A 10,933-nucleotide genomic window follows, 5' to 3' on the forward strand; every position below is an offset into this window, starting at 1 on the left:
ATATACTTTATTTTTTATTAAAAAAAATACACTGTGCTGAGGGTGGGCTTTGGGGCACAGGTCCCACCTCTCCTGAAGATTTTGTCCTCTGCCCAACTCCTGCTATGTGTTTGTCCTAAGCATTAAATGAACTGTTGATCACCCCGCCTCGTTCATTAAAGACAAGAGTATTGGGGTAACAAGGTTTCTTCCCCAAGTTCATTTCTACCCTGGTCATCAGTATGATATCACTATACTGAGGCTCACCTATCGTGACTCCCTGGTCTCCAGATCACAGTCACCTTCCCCTTCCTCCCTCCTCCTAGGGCCATGCCGAGCCCATGTGCTCACCTTCATCTTCCTCCCCCTAAATCTTCAGTGAGTCTCTACTATCAAGTCCATCTGCTTTTGTCCTCCTTCCTTGACTTCCATTGACACCAGCTTATTGACTGCTGCCCCAACAAAGCCCTTACTTTCCTGTCCCTTGGGTCACCTTTGCCTCCCTTCCTTGACCAGGTAGTACGTGATCCATCATTTCATCCTCTCCGACCATCTTTAACTCCTGCTCTCCACCTGCTCCCATGGGCCCCGTGTCCTGAATCCAGTGTACCACCACATGGTACACAGTGGTTACTGGCAAAGGCTCAACAAGCATCTCTGGGATGGGGCTGAGTTGTAGTATCTTCCCATTTCCTTGTTGTAAATATTCCCACTATGGTCAAATTCAAGGTACCAAAACATCAGTCAGGGTGTGTGATTCCCAAAAATTAAACAACTAGCTGTCCTGAGCCAATGAAAACCAAGGTGTAACTGAGTATTTGCTGAAGAAAAACCACACTTTCCATAGCCAGGGGTCTTCCTGGAGCACCAGACACCCTTGAGGTCTCCCCAGAAGTCCTGCAGGTTCCCTGTCAGCTCTGACTCCCCCTCAATGCTTTCCTTGCTAAGGGATTTTCCTCTAGCAGTTACTGCTCAGCCCTCTTCATCTCCCACCTCCTACACACACTCACACACGCGCACACACACACAGAACACACAGGATTCTCCCTCAAACCGATGTCCCCCTTGGCCCTCACCTTCTCCCTGTGCTCTTCTCTCCCTTTCACCTACTTGCAAGGGTACTCCTTGCTACTTGCATCTTCAAGGATCATTCTGATCTTGATCTTTCACCTGCCAGCACATCCATACTGCTCACCCTGCCATCGTCACCCCTCTGCCCTACACTGTCACCAGTGGTTACAAGATCCTCACACTAAGAGACGCGTTCAAACAAGTTCTTTCCTCCACCCCTGTATGTCAGTTCGCCCTCTCTCTTCTGGCCTCTTGTCATTCCTTCTACCTCTTTTTTCCTCCTTCCTCTCCCAGCTATGCCTTCTCGACCTGCCTAAGATGCTTCTCTCCCCTCGGATGCATGTTGAACTTCCAGGCCACGTTCAGCCCCTGAGGTCTCAGCAACCCTTCGGCCTGTCTGTGTTCATTTCCTGTTACTGCTGTAACAAATTAGTACAAGGCTAATAATTTAAAAGTCACCTCCCACTTCTGAAGTTCAGAGGTACTAAACTCAAACTCTCAGTAGAGCTGTGTTCTTGCTAGCGGTTCTGGGAGAGAAGCCACTTCCTCACCTCTTCCAGCCTCCAAAGGCAGCTGCATCCTGTGGCTCTCAGCCCCTTCACCAGCAGTCAAGGTTCTGACCTCTGGTTCCATTGTCTCATCTCCTTCTCTAACTCTGACCTCATGACTTCTTTTCCTCCTGACCCTTGTAACTGCTTTGTGTCCACCTGCGTAATCAAGGTTCAACTCTCCATCTCACGGTCCTAAACCACATCACATCAAAAAGCTCTTTTGTCCGTGGAAGGTGACATTCACAGGTCTGGACATCTTGGGGGCCGTTATTCCACTTGCTGCTCTTCCACACTCTGACCACACTGTCTTCTTTTCCTGGATCACCTTTCTGTCCTCGCCACTGGCCCCATCTTCTACATATTGGCAAATGGCATCTGTGTGCTTCCTCTGAGGCTTAGAGAGGACAGTGGATCTCACGTCCTCCCTTCCCGATGCCTGGTCAGTGGCTCTAACCTGACCATCTCATTTTTCCATCCCCACTGTTCCACCTTCATTAATTAATCAGTGAACACATGAACTTTATGTGCCAGGCAATTCTCCTCCTCACAATCCTGTGAGGTACATGCTTTCAGCAGATTCATTTTACAGCTGAGAAAACCAGGGCACAAAGAGGTTAAGTGACATGACCAGAGCCATGAGTGTCAGAATGCAAATCAGAACTCAAGCACCTAGGCTCCTCAGTCCACACTGCTTCTTGCCTGGATCAGAGGTTGAGCTGGGGCCAGAGTTAGGGGTCAGGCAGCAGCCATGTTTTCAGTTTAAACCTCGCCCAACCCCTTGGCCTCTGCACACATCCCACATGATCCCTCCTGCCCATGAGGAGGTCCCGGGCACTGCCACTGAACATTTCCTCTTCCTGTGTGGCCCGATCCACTTGGACTCCATACCCAAATAGACTCTGAGTCTACCCCTCAGGATTCCTGTCTCCAGCCACCATGAGGCTGCTCCTCTGCACCCCAGGGCAATGGAGGGATTTACGTTTTCTCCTTTGGGTGGAGACCCAGGAAAACAGCATGTTGAATGCTAAGAGCCAGCATGGAGCCCAGCAGACACTGCCTCAACAGCTCACTGCTAGGACTCCTGGACAGTGGATCCTGCCTGGGGACCTTTTGTTCTGCTCAGACCCTGACCCATTTGTCACTGTGGCTCCAGAGCTAAGATGCTCTGGTCTGGATCGGGGTTCAGTTTTGCTAAGCACGAAGGCTGTTTGGCACAACTGTGGTCTTGGTCACTCAGAGCTTGGGTAAGATTAAATCAGGAAAGATCAGCAAAGAAATGACAACAAAAAGAGAAAGAACAAAATTAGAAAAAGGAAGAAGTAAAGAAAAGAGAGGAGAAGGAAAGGGAGGGGAATAGAAAGGAAATGAACAGGACCCAGTGTAGTCCTCGAGGAGGCAAGGAGACACTTGGGCCCCACAGGCAGCCTCTGTGGCCAAGCCAGGAATTCTCTGCCAGCCCCAGGGAGCCCAACAGTACTGAGGCAATCGCGGGGCCCAGAAAGACTTCTGCCCTCTTCTGTCCATGTAGAGCAAGAGGAACCTGCCAGTAACCCTCACCATGGAAAATTGGCAATGCAAGGAATCCAAGAGTTTTGGCTTAGTACAGCTGGTCCCACACTGCCCTCAGCCACAGTTCTGTGTCCTCGCAATCCATAAAAGATCTGGATTGTGTCCAGATCTCCTCTTCCTCATAGCCTTCCATGGTGGCTTTCACTTCAAAGTGGCCTTATCCCTTGCCATCTCTTCCTCCCTGTTTCTGATCCTGCCATCCTAACGTCCTGGCTGTCCCTCCAACTAGTCAGGTACCATAAATGCCTCAGGATCTTTGATCACGCCCTTGCCAGTGCCTGGATTCTTTTTCTCAGGTGGACACATGGCTCACTCTCTATAGAGTCCTAGGTGTCAACTCAGTGCACTTTATTAGAAGTCTCTCCAACCCTTTCCAACAAAGCAGAGAGGCCAGATGAGCAGCTAGAGGAGTGGGAGACAGGAAGGGAGTTGGGCTGGATTTCTACTCTCATAGCCCTGCTTCCCAGGAGACCTGAGAATCTAGAGTGAGGTATTTAACTCTTCTTTGTCTTTCAGCCGGGGGATGGTGTGCTGTGGGTAGAAAAGGCACTCGTGGAGGACGGATAGGAAGAGGGAGGCTGGATTTCATGGGCAGGTATGCATTCTAAGCGAGGCTGGCTGTGAATTCTGACCGTCTGCCAAGACCAAGTTCCCTGGTGACAATGCCAAGAGAGTGCTGTCAGTCACAGCCCACCCCTTGGCTGCAGAGCTGTCTGTCCTCACGGGGGTGTGGAGGGCTCAGCTCCAGCCAGGTTCCTCCCTGCCTCACCCTCCTTCTCAGTAGCTCCTCCTGGGCCTAACCATTCCTGTTCTTTAGGAGAGAGGACTGGCTTGTAATAATCCAGGCTGTAAGCAACCTCTACTTCAGTTTCCCCAGTGGTATGTGACAGGCAGGCCCAGCCAATATGCTACCTTGCTGATACAGGAGAGACCTGGTCAACAGGTGCTTGGTACCCTAGACACTAATTAGAGTCTGACATGGGCACCCTGTGTTAGTCACCTTTGTGTGTCCATGTTAATCTCAAGATAACTAACTTATAAAGAGAATGGGTACATCTGGCTCACAGGTTGGAAGGTTCCAGCAGACCATGATCGGTTGGTTCATTGCTTTGGTCCTGCATCAAGGCAGCTCAAAATGACGGCCATGCTTGGTAGGGCAAAGCCACTCAACTCATGGCTGAGAAGTAAAAGAAGAAGAAGAAGAAGAAGAAGAGGATAGGGCCAGATCCCATCATCCCTTTTGGGGATGCTCCTCCAACACCCAAAGGCCTCCTCTAGGCCCACCTCTTCAAGGTTCCAACACCTGGAAATAGCTCCATGGGTCAGGACCAAGCATTTAACACACAGGTCTTTGGGGACACCTATCTCAATCATAACCACCTCAATTCAGGGAACAGAAGATGGCAGGCAGGAGCAGCCGGACCAGCTGACAGACACCTGGTCCTTGAGAAGACAAGGACAAGGACAAGGAGCAGAGAGAAGCAGCAGGAGATGGGTGTGTGGTAATTTTCTACCTGCGACCTTACCACCTGCCCTCGTAAGTGGAAAAGGCAGCCATAATACCCCACCTCTTGAATGGGGAGAAATGGACAAAAATGGGCATGCTCCTGTCCCACCTTTCCCATCAGGGGGCAGAAAAGCTGAAGTAGTGACCAAGAAGTAATCCTTACATCAAAGGTTGGGTCCAAGCAAAAAAGCTCAGAGTCACATCCACGCACTTGACAAGTGTCTTGGGTGAGGTTCCCTAGAACCAGAGTTTGAGTCGGGATTCTTTTTATGAAGGAATAACTGAGGGTTCTCAGGAGATCCCTGGGAGGAAGGCAGAAGCGGGATGGGGTGGGGGCCACTAAACCCAAAAGCCATCTGGACTCTCATCACCTTACCAAGGACTTCTGGAGCAAAAAAGAGAGCAGCACAGAGTTATGTCACTGAGGCACGAGAGATCTGGCCTTTCTATCCCCTCATCAGTCTGCCATGAGCCGGGGCTGCCCCTTGGGACAGATAGCATCTTCACAGCTGTTGCAGGGTTTTGAGCAAAGGAGCAACATGATCGGATTTTTATTTCTTTTACATCACTCTAGCTGCCAGGTTGGGAGAAGATGGGGCTGGGGGAGTGCAAGTGAGAGAGGCTGTGGTAGTCACCCCGCAAGGGGAGAGGGGATGGTGGCCCCACACAGGGCGAGCGGGAATAAGGATCCAGGTCAAGGTGCAGTTCTAACCTCGTCGCTGTTCTCTGGGCCCTCACTCATTCTCTTGCAGCCACATCAGCCTCATCATTGTTCTGCAGATTCACCAGGCCCCCTCCAGGCCCTCACACTTCTGTTCCCTCTGCCTGGAATCCTCGTCCCTCAGACTCTTGATTCAGCTCCTCGCTCAAATATCACATTCTGACCAAGTCTTTCCTGGCCACTTTCTTCAAAATGTATATATCACATCTGGCCATATCACACACACACACACGTACACACACCCACACCTGTCCGCCTTCCTGGCTTTGTCTTTTTCCTCTGCAGTATGCTCTCCTCTCAGATGTCTTGCACCTTCCTTGTTGATACCCCACATTGCTGGCCTTTACCCCAGCAAAATACCAGTGTCACACAGACAGGGAGAGTGTGGAATGCCAGCACACAACTCCGTGGAGATGTGTGCCGGGCAGCTGGACCCGTGACAGCAGTCTGAGCTGGGGACAGAAATGGGAGCACTGTCACGCTGAAGGCAGTCCTTAAAGCCATGAATGTGTATGACATGGCCAGAAACAGAGAGCATCAGATTAAATGAGGACAGGGCAGCAAAGGAAACTGACAAGGAGCAGGAACAACTATAGTAGTGGCCTCTAGGAGCCACCGGAAAGATGAATGGAAGCAAAAGGGACAGGAGCAGGGTCAGAAGGCACTGACGTGGGGTGGGTTTGGGGAAAGCAGTGGGTGACCGGTGACGTGCAGGTGGGGAGGAGGAGGAGCAGCAAGTGTGAGCTGGAAAGGCTGGAGAGACAGGGCCACAGCCAGAGGCAGCAGCTGTGACAGGGTAAGCAATGGACCGAGGACCCCACGCACTGGAGATGCCAACCTTGGTGGGAGAGGGAAGAGGGCCTCCTTTCTTATCAGGGAGCAAATGAGGGTAAAGGCTCAGGCGGGTGGCCGGGGTGAGACAGGAGGGCAGGCCGGCCACTCCAAGGAAGGGGTGGCAGCCAAGCACATGGAGGGGAAGCCGGGAGAACAGGACTGGAGAGAGCTGCCAGGAGGGAGCCAGGGCACAGCTAAGGTCGGGACCTTTGCCTGCCCGGGGAGTGGCTAATTTGCTCCTGGGTCAGGATCTGGCTGGATGAGTCCAACCTAAGTTGAGAAGAATGTGGATGTGGGAAGGTGGAGAAGGAAAGCATATTGGCTAAGCCAAGGAGGAAGGGAGGGATAGGTGGAATCCAGGGAGCTAGCAAAAGGTCAGTGTGGATGAGGAAGAGAGAGGACAGGAAGTGGCAGCTGTCTGTGGAAAGTGGGTTTTAAGGGAAGAAACGAAATGCTCAGGCGTCTGTCTTCAAGGGACCCCCAACACCACCGCCAAGCTGCTGTGTGGAGAACGCACTGTGGGGGCACCACAGCAGGAGGGCTTGGGGGACAGATGGGCCCGGCAGGTAGACAGGATGGTGGCTTGGGCCAAATCAATAACAAGAAGATGGAGCAAATTTGTCTCTGGGGCTGTCAGGACTTTGGGTACATGAAAGGCACGGTGTGGTAGACAAAGAAGAGTCCATTAAGGTATCCCACCCATTGTGAGCCAAACATTTAAGAACAGGATAAGCAGGAAGCCAGTCTTTATCACCAGAGATTGTAGCACTTAGCAGTAAGTGAAAGGGAGTAGATAATTCTGCTGGATGAAGAGGGGATGGTACAAGGAAGGCTTCCAGGCAGGGGCAGGCCTGGCCCTGGCACTACCAGACATAGAGGAAAGGCATCCAGGACCACTGTGTGCAAAAAGCCAAAGGCCAGCCTGGGGAGCTTGTCGTGGCTCAGGACAGCCCAAGCCACACGGCTGCTGGCACCACAGAAAAGGGGGGTGGTGCCAGGGCCCTGGATGAAGAGTTCAGAGCTGGAGGACAGGCATCCCGTGAGGGCCTCTTTTTCAAGGACAACTGCTAACGTGAGTTATCCCTCCTGGACTCTGCTGCAATAAAGGCTGCAGACTGTGGGGAGTGGGTGAGGGAGCCCACAGGGGCCAAGTCGGAGGCTGCCCAGGTAGAGAGACAGAGAAGCTTTGGCCCTGATCCCCCTTCGTGCCCACTGAAACTTTCCTCTTTTCTTCATCTAATGTGTGTTGTTATAATAAAATAACTGAAGCCAGGTACTTTATAAAGAAAAGCGGCTTATTTGGCTCATGGTTCTGGCAGCTGGAAAGTCCAAACGGCCTGCCACCTACATCTGATGAGGGCCCCCTGGCTGTGTCACGTAGAGCAGAGAAGCAGGAAGGGAACTGGCTGTGTGCAAAGGGTCCCAGTGTGTGTGGTGGCCTTGCTTTAGAACAACCAACTCCTGTGAGAACTGTCGAGTCACGTGAGACCCAAATGACTCCCACCAGCGGGCATCAACTCATTCGTGAGGGTGGAGCCTCTGCCTAGATACCTTCCACTAGACCCCTCATCTTAACGTTTACACTAACTCGACATCCCCACTCCAGGGACCAAGCTTCTAGCCCTCCAATGTTTGGAAGACAAACTATCCAAACCATGGAGTCTATATAGGGGCAGGCAAAGCTATGTGCCAGAAGCTGGGGGGCAGGGGGGACAGGCAGGAGAGGCAGCTGGGTGACCCAAGGGACTGGAGGAGGCATTTGTCCACTGATGCCCACAGCAGGATAGCATTGCTGGGACCGCGCCCATTCTCAGGGTCTGGCAGCAGCTTCCCATCCCACACTCGTGGCATGTGAAGGGGAGGGAAATGCCCACAACCCTCTGTCCTCCAGAGATCCCCACGGGAGGCTGTGGATACTGCGAGAATGCTAAGGCAGTAGTGAGGGAAGCGAGGAAGGGGTCTGGGGAGGCTGGAGCCCTCTGGGCAGAGGCAGTGGGAGCCTCGGACCTGAGAGGAGAAGAGGAAAAGTCTCTTGGGAACCCAAGACACAAATGTCTGCATTTCCTAAGCAACATAGCCACACATAGTGGGCAGAGAGCCAATGAGACAAATGCTGTCAGCGCCCCCATATGCCCCAGACCTTAAGTGCACATGGGCCCGCTTCTGCCTGAGCATCTATCTGCCTTGCTTTCCCAAGAATCCTGTCCATCTTCATCCACCCACATTAGCAGGCAATGAGTGGAAAAGAATCAAGAGCCAGAGGCAGCAGTGCAAAAAATAATAGGTATGAGTGTGTAAATAAATGCCTCACCTCCCTCTCCCACTGTTGGGATAGCTCTGACATTTATGTTCTGCATCATCACCCAGACCACCCCTAGTGGGATTAAGCCCCAGCTCCTCACATCAGTAACTAATTCGGTTATACATCTCTTTCCATTTGTCCCTGTGCCTTTTTCCCACTCCAGGTATTTCATTTACCTCCCAGATGAATGAGTTGCATTTGAATCCTTGTCCCAGAGTCTGTTTCTAGAAAGCCCAGAGTCAGACAAAACCTTCAACAGGACACAGTGGAGAAATTCGGCTGCAAGGTTGGGTTTGAAATCCAGCTCCTTCGTATATAAGGAATTCCCCGTTCATAGCAGGCTTTGCACCAATTAACCAAGCATTAATTAGAATAGTAATGTTCGCAGCAAGATCTAGGCTGTACTATAAAATGCCCTGTTGCCCACCAATCTAAATAAAAATGATTCTGGTACCAGCGCCCTTTGGCCAATTTCAGGCTCGCCACTGGAAAGCATAGTCCACTGATTTGTCATCCCGGGCTAAATATAAAAGAATCATAGTCTGAGTCACAAAGTTATTTTCAGCACTTGGTCTGACTTTGCAGCCATTGAGGGATGCTGTTCTTAAGGACCACCTTCCCAGAGGCTGAGGTCCTCCGATGGTCCCCACATTCCAGGAACTGGCCAACCCCTTTTCCAGGAAAAGTGGTCTCCTGGACACATCCTGACTGATGCTCCAGCTACCCCAAACCCACCATGACTCAACTGTTGTTTCTGGCCCATTTTTAGAGGTAGAAAATGGATCCTTTTCAAGGTCTGTATTTCCCCCTTTCTTTCACAGAAAAAGGGAGAAGGAGTAAATCAACACCAGTATATTGTTGCTGCTATTATATTATTGTTGCAGTGCTGGGGATTGAACCCAGGGCCTCATGCACACTAAGTAGGCATTCTACCACTGAGCTACACCACCAGCCCCTGTGAGTTAAGATAGATTGTTTCTTTGCAGTTGGTCCTCCTTTCTAGAGACATGACTTCCTTTGGGTCTACGGTGGGGTTGTCAGGGGAGAGGTTTGTGGTGAGCAGAGTCCTCATGGTACAGCTCAGATTCTATGCTTGGATCTCTGCTCTCTCAAAGCCATCCCAGAAGCCTCCCCTGAACACAGTGGGACAGCCTGACTGTCCTACATCCCAACAGAGCATGAGTGTTATGTTTATTGAGTCTTAATTCTAGGCCGTCTCTTGCTTAAAAATATTCATTGCTCCTACCTACCCACAAATAAAAGCTAAAGTTTCTAGTACTTGAGGCCCTTCACCAACTGTCCCCAGTAAACTTTCTGAGTCCACCCTGCAGGATGTTCCCTTGGCATCCTCTTGCCCGCCTGTCCCTTCCTCCCTTTCTCTGCCCCTTGCCATCCCATGGGCTTTTGTCCGTCCTGTGGGATGCCCAGAAGCTGTTTCTGAGCCTGGGCTCCCTTGCTTTATGCACCTATTGAGCACGACTATTGGCACCTGTGTTTCAATAGCTTGTTCATACTGCTGCCTAAGGATCGGGGGCCGTGTTTCGGTCACCTCACATCTAAAACCCAGCACAGTGTCTGCACTGGGATGTGCATTGGTCAACACTGAATTCCAGGGTTCTTATTCCTTCTGTGCTAGGGACCACTGAGGCATCTGGTGAAGCCTATGGCTTCCTGAGTATGCTTTCAAATAAAGCAAAATACAAAAGATTGCAAGTGAAACTGATTTTATTTAAAACGTTGTCAAAATATTTTCACATGCAGTTTGTGACTTAGAAATGTGTTTCCACATCAAAGCACTAAACAAGATCTAGTGGTGAGTTCTAGTGGCTGTCATTTGCAAGTAGTGAAGCTCAGAGGATATTTCAAAACATCTGCAACAATTGAACGAGATAGAAAAGTATCTACAGGAACTGCCAATGTTGCACCAGTTTTGATCTACAAAAACAACATGGTTTCGCCTAACCCTACTCTGGTGGTGTTGTCTATACCCTGGTTCAATTTTAGGGAGAAGTGAGTAGATGTGAAGATGCCTATTTTTCCCATCCAAATTCATGGAGCTCCTGAATTACATGAGGGAGCCTTTAGGGAGGGAGCCCTTAAAAGCGCCTACTGGATGCCTTGGCCCTGGCTCGTGGGGGTAAGATGCTCACCCCTTTGTGCCCAGGGCTCCTCGAGGGAGCAGCTAACAGGCTGGGTCTCTTGTTTCCTACAGGCTCCCTGTTCCCGCAGCTGAAGCCGTCCGATGGTGTGTTCAAGGTCATTTTCTGGCTCGGCTACTTCAACAGCTGCGTGAATCCGCTCATTTACCCTTGCTCCAGCCGCGAGTTCAAGCGCGCCTTCCTCCGCCTTCTGCGCTGCCAGTGTCGCCGCCGCCGCCGCCGTCGCCCTCTCTGGCGCGT

The 10,933-nt window shown here is 51.1% G+C and overlaps 1 protein-coding gene across 1 annotated transcript in view; it reads left to right on the forward strand.

Annotated features, from left to right (window-relative positions):
• The window catches only part of Adra1d (adrenoceptor alpha 1D), a gene marked incomplete at its 5' end in the record, with an annotated part of 24,506 nt that overhangs the window by 9,812 nt on the left and 3,761 nt on the right, over positions 1–10,933 (forward strand). The window contains one exon of the mRNA XM_033761018.1: positions 10,747–10,933. This exon is cut by the window's right edge and continues 3,761 nt beyond it. Within this exon, the coding sequence (XP_033616909.1) occupies positions 10,747–10,933 (187 nt within the window). The remainder of the gene's footprint in view (positions 1–10,746) is intronic.

The sequence above is a fragment of the Fukomys damarensis genome, unplaced genomic scaffold, assembly GCF_012274545.1.
Source record: "Fukomys damarensis isolate Sample0158 unplaced genomic scaffold, DMR_v1.0_HiC HiC_scaffold_7, whole genome shotgun sequence".
In the NCBI taxonomy this organism is placed as follows: Eukaryota; Metazoa; Chordata; class Mammalia; order Rodentia; family Bathyergidae; genus Fukomys; species Fukomys damarensis.